The following is a 19,922-nucleotide window of genomic DNA, read 5'->3' on the forward strand; positions in this document are numbered from 1 at the left end:
TGCAGCCGTGATGAGCTGTTCTTTCCTAGTGTGCTCCACTTTTCCATTCTCTTTTCTACTGTGAGCGTATCCTTGTTTTTTCAGTTTTTTCCCCTGAAATTTCTTGTGTTACTTATGGGATTTTTTTTGTTGATTGGTTGATGAGATTATTAGAAATAAATATGACATGGTTGAATTGAAATGTTGAATTAGTTTTGAATTGTTGGATTAGTTGAATTGGTTTTGGATTCGTTTTGAATCAACTCTGAATTAGTGTATAAATCGCTGAATTGCTAAATTTCTGAGTATGTTGAATTGCTAAAATTTTGTTTTATTATTGTGAATTTTATTGTTATTTGGTTTATGAATTAATTAGAAATAATAAAGGTTATTAATTATGTTAATTACATAATAAAAAATTATGAATAATTTTTAAATATTAACAAAAAATAAGATTATTATTTTCACATACTACAAAATTTTTTAAAAATCAACTCTTAATAAATTATAGATTAGCCCTATCAAAAAAAATTAACAATTATAATTAGGTATTATTATTTATGTACTAATATATATTATATATTGATTATTAAGTTATAATTAATTTTTGATCTAATTTTTGGTGATTAAAATTGAAATAATTGACATCACTAAATGTTAAATATTTTGCACCTAACTAAATTTATTTTTGTTATTGAAATTAAAAAATCATGAATTGTTAATTAATTTTGAATTCAAATATAAATTTTGCGTAAAAAATAAAAAATAATTTTAAATTTTATCTCACTAACTAAAATAATTACTTTGCTGTCCTTTAATTATTGTAGGATAATGTGATCATTTGATATTTTTTAATGGTAAATATTGTCAAATAAAATGGTATAAGAAATTGAAAGAAAATATATTTACCAATCTAAGAAATAATATTTTATTTTTTAATAGAATAAATTATATATTGAATAACAAAGTTGTTATTGGTCTCTTCCCACAAACTAATACTCAATGATGATGTTCTGGTAATATTACTAAAAAATATTAATCAATCTAATAGCTTTTGTAATGGCATAAGTCTATAAATTTGAGAATTTGAAAATCACGTCATAAAATGTTAAGTTTTAATAGATAATAGCATTGACCGTATTGTTTTGACTTCAAGAATAAATATGTTATATATTAACAAATAAAACTGCCATAGGTAAATTTTAACAAAGACACATTTTCATATGTATTGTTTCAATGAAAAATTGTTCTACTTTAAAGGCAAATACTATTTTTTTATGGTATTTTCTAATTATGCAGGTCGAAAACTAATCCATCACGTATTGATGCCCTATTTATTAAGGAGTCTACCGCTAACCAATGAATTGCTATGCACACAAAGCGGGATTCGAACCCCTAATACTTGCTTAAGTGGACGAGTGAGATAAACCATTCAACCAATTCAAATTGGTTAAAACATAATATTTTTAATATTAAAAATTCTTAGAGTTTGATTTTAATTATAACTTTGTAAATATTTCTAGTAATAATTACCACATCATAATAATTTTTTATTTTAATTTTTGTAATAAAAAATTTTATATAATTTTATGTATTATCTCGTGCAAGACACAAAAACATACACTAATTCTATTATATAAAAAATTGAATTTTTATATTTAAAGATGGAGCTGAGAGTATTTTTCAATTTATTTCTTTTAACTCATTAAATTTAATTCATTATGATAAATTAATTATATCAACTATTAATTTATTAGATATTTAAATATCATACAATTTATTATAATTTATATCAATTAATTAATTATAATAAATAAATTATACAACTAATTGATTTAATTAATGCATATATCATATAGAACCCTAAATCAATTATAATCCATCATAATTAATGAGAAAACTGATAAATGTAGTTTCATCTTGAGAATATTTTTATTTTATTTAATTGATTAAACCAAATCAACTATAATTAATTATAATTAATTATTATTATATCAAGTATATAATTTAATGTGAATAATTTTTTTTTTACTAAAGATAGAAGACTCAAACCCACGACTTCTTAATTAAGTATGGAGAGACTATGCCATTTGAACTATAATTTATTGGTTGATGTGAATAATCTTTATAATAATCTTTATGCCTTTCATTTTTTTAGGATGATTCTTTTATTTTTCTTTCATTCTTTTAGAATATTCAAATAATATTTTATATTCTATCTTCTATCATTTTTTTTCTATTTTATAATTTCTCTATCATCTATCATTTTTCAATTTGATTAGTCAAAGTATTACATTTTCTTATTTCGAACTAGATTTTGAATTGATTAATGGATCCTTCCCCTTTCCCTAATTGATATTCTCTAATATTTTATTATAAATACTATTATATATTAGAGGTGTTTAAATCTAAATAAAATAATTTTTTAATCTAATTTAAATTAAAAATCGATTAAAATCACACTAATTTAAATTAGATTGAACTATATTCTTAACAAATTGCATAGAATGAATCACATTTTAAATCTACTTTTCAAAAGTGAACTATTCCAATCTTAATCGTACTATTATTATTTTATTATTAAATTTAATTACACATACATAATATATTATTTAATTTATTACATGGTTTGATCCTATTTATGTGTTATTATTATGGTTATTTAGTAAGAATTTTATAAATATAAAGCGATATTTATTTGTTAAAATTTTATTTGTTAAAAAATGAATAAACCAAATATGGATCATATTTAACAGTAAAATCAAATTGATACTATCCAAACTATAACAAATTATATACTTCAGGTCGGGTTGATTTTTTCTTTAATATCAATCCAAATCGCACCGTCCTATTATGTAAGAACTACTAATCCTTTATATATTGCAACTGCTTCTTATTAGACTATTTTAATTTTTTATGAAAAGAATTATTTGTGTCTTACATTCTTTACAAGTATTTTCAAATAACGTTAATATTGATTCTATTTTAGTCATTTTTAATGTGATATCACTTTTAATGTAAATATTATCTCCGCTAAAACAATAATATAATTTTCATTATAATCAATGAGGATTGTAAACACTAATTTTAAGATCGATATTCATACTCTTTTAAACCATTAAAATTATCTCAACAAACTTAATAATTTATTTAAGTGCTAACTCAATCTAATTAAGAAGAACTAAATGTACTCTAATTTCAGCACACTTTAAAAAGCAAAACACTTAAACAAAATATTAAAAATACTTTTATGTGTACTATCTTTTTTGTCTTTTGAATCTCTGAAAATAAGCTTGAATTAAAATAATTATAGAAATAAGAACACACTCAAGGAACAAGGAATAAGGATTGTGTGCTATGATACATAGACACTGACATGGACATGGGACACGACACGACATGACACGAAACACGCCGACACACGAATTTTAAAATCTTATAAGACACGGAAAACATGCATGCATATAAAATATAAAGTATTTTTTAAATAAATCTTAATGATATTTTGATATTTTATTGATATTAAATATATTTTAATTTTTTAAATTATTTTTGAAGGTTCTAGAAGGCTTAGAGAAGGGGGTTGAATCTATGGTCTTCTTTAACTTTGATTAAATAAGCCTTAAACACATAACTTTGAACTTGATTTTTGTTAGGTTTGCGCAGCGGATAATTTAGGAGACAATTTTGTTTTGTCTCGTAAAAACCAGAAAATAAAACTAAAGCAGAGAGGAAGAAGATGACACAGCCATGTATCCTGATTCAGTTGCCTTGTGCAATGCAACCTACATTCAGTCTCCACTACAATGTTGGTGGAATTTTCATTATAATCCAAGTATTACATACACCAATTTTCTAGGACACAATGTAATTCTATCTGGGGACACAAGCTTCAACTTGAACTTGACTTGGTTATGCTAATACCTAGACTCACCATACTAAGTGCTTACCCAACTTAGCAAGGATACTTCCCAGGAACATGACACAAGATAGAAAATACAATCAAAAGAAATCTGAAATCACTCTTAACTTTTCTCTCAAGCATTTCTCTCAGCCTTTTTCACTCTATGACTTTTTCTCAATGCCTCTCTTTCGTACCTTTTACCTCTCAAAGAAAACTAAAAATGATATACATTGAAACTAAAATACAAAATAGTAAAATATGAAGGAGATGATGAATAACAGCTTTGAATCTATGCACTAAATCCAGCATTTGAACTCATAACCTTGTTCTTTATCTTGGCGGAGTGCTCCCTTTAGCGTAGGTGCAATGCTTCCAAGACTTCAAACTTAGTAGTGAGGATTCATTTTTTGTTCTCTTTCTCGGGTTCTCCTCCTTTAGCTCTAATGAGATTCAACTTTTCTTTTGTACTTTAGTCAGAGGCACGATTAGAGTTTCTCCAAAATCAATTTCTTGAATCTTGGGCATTCAGAAATCATCCCTTCTCTTTCTTCAATCAACTCCAAAATTAGGGATTTCAAATCTAGTTTTATTTGACCAAAGAGTGTAGAGCAGCAGAGATGAGTTTACTTAGTGATAATCCTAAATCCAAACCTTTGAAAATGTGCTTTGACTCCAAACAATAACTTTAACCATTGATTTATAGCAGAGATTATCAACCACCATTTTTTTCATTTTTCTTTAAATGGCGCTCCTGAGCATAGGAGATGAAGTGAAAAAATCAACTTGTATGAAAATGGAAGGCGATTGAACTTTTGCTTTATTGATTAACCTTTCTCTTTCTTTCTTCTCTGGTGTATGTGAGTTTGAAGATGAAGCTCTCTTTCTCTCTCTCTCGTGGTTTTAACCAAAGTGTACTTGTAAGCTTTAACTTAGGTTTAATTCACTTACGGTTGGATGGCTTTAGAATTTGTTTGTGGAACAAAAATTCCTTTAGCAACGTAATTTCTTTGTTCCAATGGTTTGGGTTGCAACAATATACATTTTGGGCCTGCATCACTAAATAAAGCAATCAAATTCAATTGGGTGTTTAACCCAATAAATCAATATTTATCATCATTATTAAATTAATTATGTTTTTAATTCAACAATCTCTCTCTTGATAACAAATATAATTTCAAGGAATAGAATCAAAAGAATTGAAATAAATAATATTAAGGCACTTTCCTTTGATGACATCTAATAGTTTTGATGTGCTCCTCCTTTTTTCTCAATGATTGCTCCCCTGACTTTGTGCTCATCTTTTTTTTTCCAATTCAAATATTCATATTGAGAATACAACTATACAACATACAAATAGCACAATTTTCACAATATACACAAGCTTGTACAAACAAAATTTGATCCAACATTTTCAACCAATGTAACCAAACACCTGATTATGGTCCAAGTGTATCATCAACACTTGTTTAAAAAGAAACGCAACAATTATCAAGGAATAGAGCAATCATAAATAATTTCAAACCATACTACACGAAAATTAATCATTTCAAAACCTAGCATTAAGCCAAAACAGAGCATGAAAAAATATTTTAAAATAGGATATGCCATATTACTTGCAACAACATAAAATTTATGAAACCCAAAAATTATAAGCTATTCATTTCATTCAATTCTACTTCTATTTCTACTAAACTATTCAATTCATTCAATTCTACTTCTACTTCTACTACTCCCCTTTTGTCATCAAGGGAGAAGCCAGAAGCAATGTGAGCCTGCAAAAATGGTTAGCGTTCCAAGTTTATAGAAACTTGATTAAAACTAAAAGTAAAATATAATAGTTTTTAAAGTTTACATTCATCTAAAATAAAACATAGTCTAAAACAAACTACAATAGTTTCAAGAGACAAAAGTCCAAATAACCGAGATCAACAACAAAAGACATTCTCAAGCATCCGAACCATCCTCTTCAAAATCAAGTCGTTCTTCTTGGCTAGTGACCATGATTTTATCCTCTTGAATGTTGTCAACATACTTCATAAGGACATCCACTCTATCTGTTGACTTTTTGAGGGCATTTTCATGTTTGATCACAAGCTTTCTTTCTTGTTTGCTTGTAGAGAATAGATGGTTGGATAGGTTCATAAACTCTTGCAGAACATCCTTCACAATTCTAAAGAGGAATGATTTGTGACCAGTTGAGCCTGAAGTTCCTAAGGTAGAGGGAGGATGAATGTCATCGAGTTCATTATCATCAATATCGCCAAAGACCACCTTTTCAGTTCTCGTAAGTCCCTTTTTGTGTTGTTTTACTGAACTACCTCTTTTTAGATATAAGTGTCTATTTTTATATGATTCATTTGAAAGTTCAATACCAAATTGTTCAAATATGCAAGTTAAAAATATGCCATAAGGAAGAGCCACATTTTTGTCACTCTTTATGCAGTTAAACATATGCCTCACCATTAAATATATAAAAAAATTTCATTTTTAATGATGATAGCATATAAAATCAAAGTATCACTGAAAGTCACCCTCTGATATGAACCGCTTTGAGGTAGAATAATATGGTTCACTATACGATGCAACTGCACACGAAGAGAGCCGAGGGCTTTGTGAGTAGGTGTAAGGCAATCAATCAGAAAAATGTTCTCACACACATGAGCCAGAGCTTCTTTATATGATACACCCAAGCCCTCTTCCCACTTACCCGCAGTATAAGCATAGACACCAACATCAATGTATTCTAATGAGTCACTAATGGATTTACTATTCAAAATAATTTCATGACCTTTAACATAAGAGTGAATGCTTCCCTTATGGTAGGTCAGAATTGCATAAAACTCTCGAACTAAAATAGAATAAATAGGCTTTTTAATTTTGAAAAATTGATTTCAGTTCAGAAATTTAAGATTTTTAAAAAATGTAAAACCTTTCTTTTTCAGATTTGGTAAGTCAGCTAAAAAAGTGGAACATATAGGATGATAAACAATAACACCTTCATAAAAGTCATGGTTCATGGCTAAGCGAAAATGGTGAGGATTGTAGTTGGAGTGGGAGGTCATAAACTGAGATTTGTGTTCAAAAGGATCAATATTGTGAGGCTTCTTAACCGATTTAAGAGGGACACAGAGATTACCTCTTTGTGAACGTTGAGGGATTGACCTAGACTTAGATCTCGAGGGTTCATGGTTAACCTTTCTTTTTCTTTCTTATCTGGTGTATGAATTTGAGGATGAAGTTCTCTTTCTCTCTCTCTTTCGTGTGTTTACCCGAAGTGCATTTATGAACTCTTGCTGAGATTTGATTCAATGATGCTTGGTTATGATTGGGCTTGGTTTGTGGATCAATATTCCATTTAGCATACTTGAGTCCGTTAAGCTTCATTATTTTGGGCTGCTATATAATCATTTAGGCCTGTATCACTCAAATAAAACAATCCAAACTCAATTGGGTGTTTAACTCAATAACTCGATGTTTGTCATCATCATTAAATTAATTGTATTCTAAACTCAACAGTTTTTTTTCAATTATTTGGAATATTTGGCTAAAAAAGAATGGACGAATCTTTCATAACAAAGAATCATGTAGATTTTTTTTATTTTTTTATTTGTCACGGCATTTTCAAACCTGGAAGGTCAAGAACTAATGTGATTTTTTTTAACGGTTTATCGTCAGTCAATAAATTATTACATGTATAAAATAAAATTTAAATTCCGACATTTATTTAAGCAGATAATTAAATATGATCAATTCAAGTTAAGTTTTAAAATATTTTTTATTTATCTCTTTTGTATATTTTTTATGATATAAAAGACATAATTTTTTATTTAAATTAAATAATATAATATTTATTAAAATGCGTAACATATGAATAACTTACAATTTTAAATATGCGTACACATCTTGAGTACCGTACAAAAAAATCTTTAAAAATTCAAATTGGGTACACAGTATTCGAAATATAATAGAAGTTTAAAAAAATATATCTTAAGTGCATCTTAGAAATATGACACAACTAGAAAGTTGTGCATAAATTGATATTGAGTACTCGAAATATGTGCATAACGAATTTAATAACGTATTCAGAATATGTGTATTGTTGTAATAATTTAATTACAATATTAGATACTTCACATACTTGTATTATTATACTTATATGGTTAATTAAATATTTAATTTTAAAAAATTAACAATTTTATTTCAATTTTATTTATATGATTAATTGTAGGGTTGTCAAAAGAGTTAACTCAGTCTATTTAGGTTTAGTTCATTAAATTTGTGGGTTAAATGGGCTGATCCGTTTAAGTCCGTTTTATTTGTGGACTAGAATTTTCTAACTCAGACCATTTATGGTCAGCTCAATGGGTTAAATGGGTTGCGGGTCAGCTCGTTTATTATTTAATTTTATTTTTTGAAAAATATTTTGATAAAAAATATTACTTTTAAGTAAAAAAAACCTTTAAAAATATTTTTTTTAGTTGATGAGTCGAATTTTTGAGTCGGATCGGAATAAATATCGACTAAAAATACTGTTTTTTTTTTAAATGTAAAGAAAATAAACGGACTACCTATTTAGCTCGTGGATTGCCCATTTAACCCGTCATTTTTTTCGGGTTAATCGAGTTCAGCCCGTTTACCTCGAAATTTAAACGAATTTAATTTTAGAAACAAAATCTGTCTATTTAAATGAGTAAATAGACTAACCTGATAAGTTTAACCCATTTTAACGTCTTAGTTAATTATATTTGTATTATTATACTGTATATGTCAAACCTTTTAACACGTAGATATAAAGTGTTGATTTGATTTTTATTTTTTTATTTTATCCAATTTTATTCAAATAATTTAAAATTACAAAATATTTAATTCAAATAAATTCGTTATACCCATGGCTCATATACTCATCATCTGATTTATGTACAACTTTCCAATGTCATATGCCCGACACCCAAAATATTTTGTTTTTTAAACTTCTATTATATCCCGGATATCCAATTTGTATCTTTAAAGATTTCTTTGCCACAGTATATTTGCGTATTTAAAATTATAAATTATTTTCGCATTAGGTATTTATTTAAAAAAAATCTAAAGACCAATAATTTTATAAATTTTAATTACAAAAATGAGTAATTTTATATTATTAGATAAAATCTCACACCAATAAAAATATTATTGATAACTACTTAATGACTACAAATCACAAAAATTACTGATCCTGTTACTTCTTATTATTTATTTAAAATTTAAATAAGAAATCCCTATAAAAGACAACCTTATTATCTTCTCTCATTTATTATCAATTATTTTTAATACTAAAAGCAGAAATACAAGGTTAGCTAGGATAAAAAAAGGCATTGTATTTAACTTTATTAATATATGCTAGTATATATATATATATATATATATATATATATATATATATATATATATATATATATATATATATATTGCTTATATGATGGGAGAATTCTAATCAACCTGTTCGGAGAACAAATTATTATGACTCATTATTCTCATCCCCAATATATAATTCAGCCATTAATACAAGCTTATCATTATAAAAACATGCTTCTGTTAAGTTCTATGGATAGATCTCAATGAGAGACATTAATCCATGAATCGGAGTTATTTTATAGCGAGTAAAACCAGCAGAAAAAATTAAGTTAGTCCATTCTATTCTATTTCTCTCTTTTCCAGAGAACAACACCATCATAAGCATGTCAGAGAAGAGCTGACTTTCAAGTGATCGGTCATAATCTTTCTTGTTATCATCCTCCACCACCATGTCTATAATAACGACCTTTCCTCCTTTGTCTTCGTGCATGATTGCCTCCTTGCATCTCTTTAATATTTTCACACATTCCTCATCGTTCCAGTCATGTAAAATCCACTACATCGTATTCAAAGCAAAATAAAATTACTTGTCTAAACTTAATTCATATATTTGTATAAGTTTTGAAAAGGAAGAATAGTTTGAATTAAAATATATTTTTTGTATTTTTTTACAAATAAAAACTCAATTTAATTCTTCTCTATATAACTTTACGAAATACAAAAGAGCCCATACTTTTTTTAAGGAGACCACTTTAATAAAGACACTAAAAATATTTTTTTAAAAACATTTACATATGACATAATATTATTGGACATTTTTATTAAACTGGTTAATAATTTATTTTTTAATAAATCAGAACAAAATCGGTTTATTATAGTAACAATAATAAATCCAATTGTCCGCATTATAATTATTAGACCCGATTTGATCTGATCGATTTACACAATCTAAACTGAATCATGTTTAAATTTTTGATAAAAAAAACAAATATATCCCTGATTTTTGTTAAAAAAACCATAGTCCAATAAATTTTGTAAATTGATCGGTTCGACCGAATTTAATAACAATTGGGTTTATTATTATTATTATAAAATAATCGATTTTATTCTGATTTATTAAAAAATTCAAAAATAACCAATTCATTAATACATCCAATAATAATATAACACATAAATATCTTTACAAAAAACGTTTTACGCGTCTTCTCGGAACATCCTCCTTTTCACAAACAATGTTATTTTAGATTAAAAAAAATCAGTATATTTCAAAAAGTAAACCATTAAGTATTTCTTTGCCATTCTTTTTATATATAGAGTGGATAGTATTTGAAATAACCAACAGATATCGGTGGTGGAGTATTTATTCGTTTTTTACCTTCAACAAAATTGCATGAGAAGGAGGAATAGGATCAACAAACATGTCGCCTGCAATGTATTTAAGGTTGTCAGTTCCTTGCAAACCATCAACAACACATGGGAGATCAAATACAGAGCACTTCAAGTTTGGGAATGATTCGGCGATGGCCTTTGCAACAGTTCCAGTGCCTCCACCAACATCAACCACCGATTCCAATCCCTCAAACACTCCCTTCCACTTATCATCAAGTAACAGACTACTAACAACTCGAGCATCACTTGCCATGCCGTCAATGAAGGATTTGCGATATTCAGGCTCGCGGTCAATATACTCCCAGAACGTCATTCCATGTGCAGTCTCAAATGGTGTGAGATCGTCGTTCTTGAACCAATCAGACAAATGATGCCATGCCTTTGTCCCGGTGGGACCAAGGTTCATCAGAATCAAAGTTGTCACACTGAAGGGGTTGTTCTTAAGTAGGAAAATACATGAATCAGTCAGAACATACCCAATTTCAACCTCGTTATTTTTATTGGTGACATCTTCGGTAACGAATATGCCGGAATGGATCAAGATTCTCATCAAGCGATGGATGAAGGAGGTTTTTGACGGATGAATTGGCAATGAAGCAATGAGTTGTGAGAGGGGCATGGGTTTGCCGTAATTGTGTATTGCATCGGGTATGCCTAATTCAACAGCACATTTCAGTGACATAGAGTTTATGAAACTGAAAGTATGATTCCAAATGTGGCTTTGAGCTTTAACAAGTTTGGCATTATCAGATTGTTCTCCACCTTGGAATTCCATAATAAAGTTTGTGTATAAAATGATCGATTAATAATTTTTCCAAAAAAACTGAACAACTAGATCATTTCTCCATGAAACCATATACTATCTAGTTGGATCTATTTATAAAGCAATTCAGTGAGCACTGTTTCTCCCAATCTATAATTTTTTAGAAAACGGTGAAATTGTTCTTAAAAGATTATTTGTTTTTTAAATTATTTTTCAAAAATTTTTAATTAAATTTATCGTTTAAAATTTTGAAATTGGTCATATTAATCAACGTCACTTTCATTACTCATGCAGTCGACTTCACATGAAGTTAATACTTAAGAGCTATTAGATGAAAATTTAGTCCGTCAAATTATCTAACGATTTTCAAGTATCAACTTTAAGTAAAGTCGACTGCACCTGAGTTTTTACTGAATTTGTTAATATATCAGGTTAATAAGTGACATTAGTACATACTTAAAAATCTTAATTAGCTATTTATATATATATATATATATATATATATATATATATATATAATTATAAAAATAAAAAATATTTTTATATTTTTAATTAATCGAAAACTTATTTACGATAAAAAATTAAAAATTTATTTATCGTTTACTGAAAATTATATTAAGAGTAATCACATGCTACATATGTCAAGGGTCAATTAGTTAGGTATTTAGTTATTTATTATCCCTTTAGGCAGGTTCATTAATTATATATGACTAGATGTGTCGGTGATTAACATCATATATATGACAAAGAGGATCTAGCTTACCAAAAGAAACATCATCTACCAAATTATGCCTAATTTTAAATTTCCATTTTTAACATATTTAACGCATGCTTATAATTATTCTTACGGGCCTGCTACACATACAAGCAACCAAGTTGGCCCAACCCAAACACGAATCACGCGCATGAAAGAGAGATAAGATGCCGCGTCCAAATCACGCGCTCAGCATTCGAACAGTTACGTATGGGAGACTCTTCCACTTCTTCCACTTCTTCCATTTCTCAAGGCACTTTCAAAACAACGAAACCCTTTCATTTTCGAGCGAAAATCAAGTTTCAAAATATAGAAATCGTAGTTCGAAAACTGCATCAAAACACCATCAACCTCTCTGTGAAGAATCTGAAGAAAAAACAATCCAAGAATACTCAACGTAAGTCCATTAAAATACTGTATATTTTACTTTTCTTCTACGTCGTTCTGCTAGGGTTTACTATTACTGTTGCTTCTTTGTTATACGTCGTTCTTCTAAGTTATACGTCGTTCTTCTAAGTTCTACGTCGTTCTACATTGTTATTCTAAGTTCTCCTGCTATTTTTGTTGATTTTTGGGGATTTATTCGGTAGATTCGGGGGTGTAAACTGCTTAACCTTGTAATGTGGCTTTATATTGAAGCATGGTTGAGTGATATCTGTCTGATATTTATATGGATGTATCTGAATAATATCTATGGGTGTATCTCACTGTAATCAATGGGTGTATCTTGTTTGACATCTTTGGGTGTATCTGAATAATATCTATGGGTGTATCTCACTGTTATGAATGGGTGTATCTTGCGAATATCTGGCTGTATCTGACTCATATATATGGGTGTATCTTACTGTTATCAATGGGTGTATCTTAATTGTTATCAATGGGTGTATCTGAGTCATATATATATGGGTGTATATTACTGATATCTTTGGGTGTATTTTTAGTTTCAGAGAAAATGGCAGCAAGAAACCAAACCAAAGACATGAAATGTGCCACACACCTCCTGAATGATAAGTTCAGAAACATGACTGAGGAGAAGAAGGCAATTGTCAGGGATCTTGGATTCGGTGGGTTGATGCACATCCCACCACTGAGGGTGGATCACCAACTCTTAAGGGAGCTGGCAAAAAACTTCAAACTTGGGGAGAACAAACTGAAGACAGGATATGGTTCTTTCCATATAACACCAAAAAAAAATGGTGATGCGCTTGGCATCAATGCAACAGGTAATTATCTCAAAATTATAGATGTATATTAAGTTGTTGCTTGGGTGTATATTAACCTGATGCTTGGGTGTATTTTAACCGACTTGGGTGCTTTGTTGTCTTCCTTTTTGTAGGAGATCTATTTCCTGAGAAAGTTGACTATAAGAAACTTTCTGATGATGACAAAATAATTTATAGAAGATTCCAGGGTAAGACCCTCAAAAGTCTTACCGATGAAATGATGGAAATCGGCGTTGGCAACGAAGAGGAACGCCTGATGTTCAAGAGGATATTCATCCTCTACATACAGATGGCGTTCCTTTTGCCAACGACGATAAACAAAATATTGCCCGTGCACCTGGTCCCGATTTTTAAGATGGATGGCATAGAGGAGAGAAACTGGGGGGGGCATGTTTTGACCTTCATGATCAGGGGCATAACAGACTACCAGGAGAAGAAGAAGAAGGCAATCAATGGCTGCCTCTTCGCCCTGATGATAATCTACTTTCACCTTTCAAAAAACAAACGCAAGAACAGAGTTGAAAGACCACCAAAGCCATGGATTGCCAACTGGACTAAGGAGCAGTTGGTGAAAAGAATGAATGAAGAGAGAGAGGAAATTTTGGTGAGTAATCATAATAAGTTGGTGTACTTTATTTACCCGAATGGTGCTAACTAAAATATCTCATGTTTCAGGGGATTTTGAATTTGGCAGAGACAAAAGAAAAAATGAGAAAAAAAGAAAAAAAACAAAAAGAAGAAGAAATAAAAAAAACAAAAAAAAAGGAAGGCGAGCTCAACATCGTCTTCGGAGACAGAAACTACCGATAGTGACACTTCTACCTCTGAGTCTGAGGCTCAAGAAGACTCGGAGGATTCGGGAATTAAACACCCCGGTAAAAAGGGGAAAAAGTAAGTACCATACTTGGGTGTAATTTCTTTTTCGAGTTGGGTGTATTTTATTTGATCACGTTGGGTGTATGTAGTTTATTAAGCAGGGTGCGTTTCGTTTGCTGCGTTGGGTGTATATTGTATACTCAGTTGGGTGTATCTCGTGAATTCATTTGGGTGTATTTTTAATATGTTGTAAATGATGATTGTTTGCCTGCAGAATGGACTCAAGAAAAAGAAAGCAGAGGGAAGAGGAGTCAGATTCTGATTCAGAATCTGAATCTGAACCAAGTGATGAGTAATGTCCTGAAATTATTACTCCTTTCTTTTGACTTCTTTATAAAGATTTCGTGTATTAACTGAAGTGTCTATTATTAACTTATAGGAGCGAAGAATCATCACCTGGGAAGAAGGAGAAGAAAAAGAAAGAAACAAAAACAACACCAAAAGAGTAAGCACTTCTTTCATTAATATTCTGTGATAAAATTAATTTTTTATTTCTGATTGGTACTGTTTTTTTTTTCACCCAGAACACCACAAAAAAAGAAAAAAGTAGTTGTGGAGGATTCACCTCCTGAAGAAGATCAATACTTTGACGGGTACAGTACCTCGTAAGCTATACTACGGTCTATCATCGTAATTATTTTTGTTAACGTCTTATTTTATGAATGTAGTGAGAGATATGAAATATCGAGTGACGAACTCGATGAATGGCTAGGGGAAAACGTTCATAAATCTGCTGCAGAGGGGTATGTCTTGCTGGGCTGTGTATTTCAGATTTTGGTGTCTTTTGTTTGCTAATAATTGTATCTTGTTTCGCAGGGACAACCAGGCTGACCTGCGATCGACAGAAGGTCGCTATGTGTCCTCTGAAACGTAAGAAGCTTTATTATTTAATAAAATCTTGTTTACTAAGTTGGATGTATCTTGTTTACTAAGTTGGATGTATATTTCGTTTGAATAACATGAAATCTGTTTAGACTACCGGCTGTGAACTTGGGAAGTGATGATCCTTCCTCTCAAGGACGCACAGAACAGAGTAGTGTAAACCAGCCGTCTCAAAGCATGTAATTTCTCTTTCAAATAACCGTTACTTTTGTTCTTCTAATAACTTCTACTTCTAATTCTGTATGTATTTTTTTTAGAAAAAAAAGCCCTTTATTATTTTATTCAAGAAAAAAAAGGCAGCAAAAAAAAGCAAAAACTGCAATTATGTAAGTTCTCAAAAAACAAAGCCCGTCTTCTTTTTGAATTGTTCGGGTGTATTTTTTGACCTTCTTTGGGTGTATTTTAGGTTGACTCCGGATGATTCGAATGTGATGGTTGTTAGGGAACAAACGCCGTCGGAAGCGCTTGCAATGTGAGTTATCCAAGAATATTTCAACCTTATAACCTTATTATTTTCAAATACGTTGTTAACCTTTCATTTTTATTCTTGTTTAGAGTCCCGATCCAGTTTTTTGTGCCGCCATCCCAGCAAACAACCACTGAGGCAGATTCCGAACCAACCCCTATGCTACAGATTGAAGGGGCTAGAGAAACGTAAGAAAATAGTATTGGGTGTATATTTGTTTAGGGTTTGGGTGTATATTTGCTAACAGTTTGGGTGTATACTCTTCCTGATCGATTTTTTGTCACTGTGCAGCACTCTTGAAACCCGCAAACAACATCAAGAAACAACACCCAAGCTTCCCCCAGCTCCAACAAAAATGTAAGTTAATTAGACTAGAATCAATCTTTGCTTGTCATCCGTATATTCTTATTCTTACTCTTATTCTTATACATAATGATGCAGTCATCCAGACGCCGAGGAAGCTGCTGCCCTGTTGATGATGGCACGGACAGCAAGCTATGTTCCTAAAACAGATCTGCCGATGCCATCATTCAGCCTCGGATTGACAGATTCAAGCCAGGAGGGGGCGTCGACGCAGGAGACAGAAAGGGAAAAATCTCCAGAAGCTGCAACAATGCTGGAACAATTGGACAGTTTGGTCCAAAAGTTAGCAAGCAGTGCGTCAAAGGGAAAAGACGAAAGTCCACAAATTCGGAGGGAGACTGGGGGAGAAAGTTCTGCTAAGTTTGAAACACCGGGGGGAATAAATCAAATTCCGGATGATATGAAAGAAAAGTGCTACATCTGGGGGACGAGACTGAAGGAAGATGCAAAGGGCGATACTAACGAGTTTGAGGAGATATGCACTCTGACTGGCCAAGGAGAATACATTTTGATGAGAACGCACCTTGCATCCCTCCAGGCAAACAGTGATATAGAATGTCAGGTAATTTTAGACTAACATTAATGTTTTTACACCAAAGTCAACTGCAATGTTTAATAATTTAAAATTGATTTCTAGGTTGTATCTGCCATCTGCCTCATCCTAAACCACAAAAAGGAAAAGAGGTTTCATGCACAAATATACTGTCTCCCCCCCCCGATATTGTGGTAAGTGTTACTTCTATGAACTTTGGGTGTATTTTATGCATTGGTTTGGGTGTATTTTTTAGCTTAGATTGGGTGTAAGTTGTTTATTTTCATGTTTTCATTTCTTGTATTGCAATTCTTGCAGAGCATGGCACTTTCGGATCACCCAAGGGGGGAATTCATATCTCCGAAAACAAACAGAGAATTCAGGGTGGAAGCCTACCCCAATTTCATTCCCTTCATAGATAGAAGAAAATTAAGTTCGCATCCATATGTAAGTTTTTGTTTCGTAAATTTGTTAGTACGCTTATTTACTTATATGCCAAATAAAATAACAGACTGTTGAAATGTGGCAATCCTTCAGATTTTTGCTCCTGTTTCCCACTCGGGACATTGGTGGTTATGGCTAATAAATACAAGAACGCGGAAATGTCAAATACTTGACCCGCTACACAAAAAAGCTCCAAGCCCTGAGAGAAAGGAAATTAATAAATTCACTGTAAGTTTCCTCTGTCTTCTTTATTTTAATAGATAGGTCTATTTTGAAATTTGAGTTGGGTGTATATTCTATATTAAGTTGGGTGTGTCTTGTCAATTGATTCGGGTGTATTACTGACTTGTTTTGGTATTTAAGGGATATGTATTTTCAAGATTGATAGCATATGCCGGCGGGAAACCTCTCGAGAAAGGCGAGAAGGAGAAGGAAATTAAAGCGCCATATGTTAAAATTTCAGGCCAAAAAACAAGGTACAGATTTGTGACTCTGAACCTTAAACTTTCCTAAATGAGATTTGTAATTTTTTTTCTTCGTTTTCAGCTATGACTGCGCTATTTACGTAATGAAGTGGCTTGAGTTAATAGAGCCGGAAAACATTAAAAAGGGGAAGTATGAATGGGATAATTGGACACAGGTAACTGTCTTTAGAACTATATAACTCTGTATTACTTATCTGAATTAATATTTCTGTTTAAACATAACATACTTTTTAATTGTAGGAGGAGGTGGACCACTATAGAGTGGAGTATGCTTCCCGGATACTATTCAGTGAGTTGAATAGACAGAGAGATCGGGCAATTAAAGAGAGTAGTGCTATAAGACTGTCGAAGCCATCCTCTGTATTATTGAGTCCGTTTTGTCAGATTAATTCTGCTGATATAGAAACTGGGTAGTTTGTAAATTGAACAAATGATGTAAATGTTTGTGATGTATATTTTTTCCATGTATATTTTTTCCCATACTTAAACTATCTGTGCTGATAAACTGTCTGTGAAGTATTCAAAAACTGTATTACAGGTGGTAAAACATAAAGCAAAAAATCAAAGCATACGCATATTATAAATTGTTACACCCAACGCTAGTCTAATAATACACCCGAGGTTGAGTAAAAATATACACCCAATTGTTTGTCCTGTGTTCAAAATGAATGAATTACATCTACTAAAATATGAAAAAAAACATCAACTGAAATATACGCCCATAACCTGTGAATTTTTACAGCTTTTGTTCTATATGTATCTATATATGTGTCTATGTAAATTGTCTATTAACAAAAATACACCCAAGGGTAACAGGGATTTTACACCCATACTCCCTATAACTATACACCCAAAGAGTTATCCCCTGCTGCTGGTACCCTGAACTGATAATTTATAACTTGTCCCTGGTATTGGCTGCAACTTGAATGCGCCGCTGATGCAGCATCAAACAGGTTTATCTGAATATAACACTCACGCATTAGCTAAACAATTAACTAGAAAAATAAACTCAATCGCCACAGATTTAAAGAACATTACATTTACCTCGCTTAAAACTTTTGTCTTCTTCTTCTTTGTGGCATTTGCAATCTGTTTCTCCAGCTTTGAACCTAGCCTATTTTTTAGACGTCCTCTTGTTCGAATCCTTGGCGGGCTTTGAAGCTCGTTAACGGATTCCAAGTTGGCGTCTTCGTGGGATAAAGAAGATGTCCCCTTCCTTTTGGCTTTTACTGCTTCCATCTCGGCCATGACGTTATCGTACGCACGGTGCAGAATTGCAGTCAGCTCCTCCGATTCGGAGGCAAATTCGCAAATATTTTGCGAACGAAAAACCAATTGGTCGAACCTCTTGCTTCTTGGCTCCATTAGTGGCTCGTCGTGGCTGCTCTTGATGTGTGTGTGTCGCCTCTTTACCTTCTTGCTCCATCGTTCCAGTATGTATCTAGGGGACACTTGGCTTACCTGTTCGAAGCTTAACACGCTTAGTGCGTGACGGCACAGTATCCCTCTCGACTCGAATAATAAGCATTGGCATTTTACCTCGGCTGCAACTGAGTCGTAGGTAACCGCGAACTTGTCCAATATTGAGATGGAAACTTGTTCTCCGACTTCGTATACTGAATAGCCTAGAGCAGAATTCTTTAATCTGGTGATGCAATTCGCCTTTCCTCTGAATTGGGCTTGGACTTCCCTAAACTTTGCTTGGGTGTACTCATCTTGAAACTGAGTTTCGATGGAGGATTTGGTTGCACATGGTATGACCGTATGAAAATCTGCAGCATCTGATTCTCTCTCTGCTTGCTCCCTGCTTCCGAGGCAATTATCGTACTGTTTGACGAACTGAATGAGCGAGCTGTTACGTGTGATGTACTTGTTAAAAAATGAATGCATGCTCTCGCTCCTTTGTGTGCTTCTCATCCCTGCCCAGAAGTGGTGGTCCAGATAGATAGGAACCCATATGTGACGGTCTTCGTACAGATCTGCATAATACACCCAATCACACACAGTAAAATACACCCGAGAGATCGTACAATTTACACCTCTGCTGCAGAATTTAAAAACACATTACCTGAGAGCCACTTGTTGTCCGCAAGACCAAAATTCACCAGAAAATCGTTCCAATTCCTATCGAATGAGTCTTTGCTGTGAGAGTTCCAAACAACATGGCTCATTTGTTGTTCGATATCGGCGTGTCCCTTGTACCCGTTTAATTTGCTTGGAATCTTCTTCATGATGTGCCAAATACACCAGCGGTGAACTGTTGTTGGCATACAGGCCTCTAAAGCCCTTTTCATTGATGCGCACTGATCGGTGAGAAACCCTTTCGGAGCGTTTCCTCCCACGCAACGAAGCCAGCATTGAAATAACCATTTGAATGATTCAATTTCTTCGTTCTTCATCAAAGAGCATCCGAGAAGTGTTGACTGACCGTGGTGATTCACCCCGACAAAAGAACCACAGACCAAATTATACCTGAAACGAATTACCATGGTCCAGAATGCAAAATCATTAGGTACACCCCAACAAAT

General features: G+C 31.9%; 1 protein-coding gene across 1 annotated transcript; it reads right to left on the bottom strand.

Moving 5' to 3' along the window:
• Positions 1-9,342: 9,342 nt before the first annotated feature.
• LOC112702653 (trans-resveratrol di-O-methyltransferase) lies at positions 9,343-11,433 on the bottom strand. Its single transcript, XM_025753781.3, has 2 exons — positions 10,593-11,433; positions 9,343-9,773 (listed from the first exon to the last, which is right to left on the bottom strand). The coding sequence occupies exons 1-2, from the start codon at positions 11,379-11,381 to the stop codon at positions 9,465-9,467; spliced, it is 1,098 nt and encodes a 365-aa protein (XP_025609566.1). The 5' UTR covers positions 11,382-11,433; the 3' UTR covers positions 9,343-9,464.
• Positions 11,434-19,922: the final 8,489 nt, after the last annotated feature.

The sequence above is a fragment of the Arachis hypogaea genome, chromosome 7 (assembly GCF_003086295.3).
Source record: "Arachis hypogaea cultivar Tifrunner chromosome 7, arahy.Tifrunner.gnm2.J5K5, whole genome shotgun sequence".
NCBI classification, from domain to species: Eukaryota; Viridiplantae; Streptophyta; class Magnoliopsida; order Fabales; family Fabaceae; genus Arachis; species Arachis hypogaea.

Excerpts from the sequence above, each read along its gene's own strand:
- LOC112702653 (XM_025753781.3), bottom strand. The coding sequence starts at position 11,381 with ATGGAATTCCAAGGTGGAGAACAATCTGATAATGCCAAACTTGTTAAA. Across the intron at positions 9,774-10,592 it reads CTCATGCAATTTTGTTGAAG|TGGATTTTACATGACTGGAA; the intron begins GTAAAAAACGAA and ends AATACGATGTAG.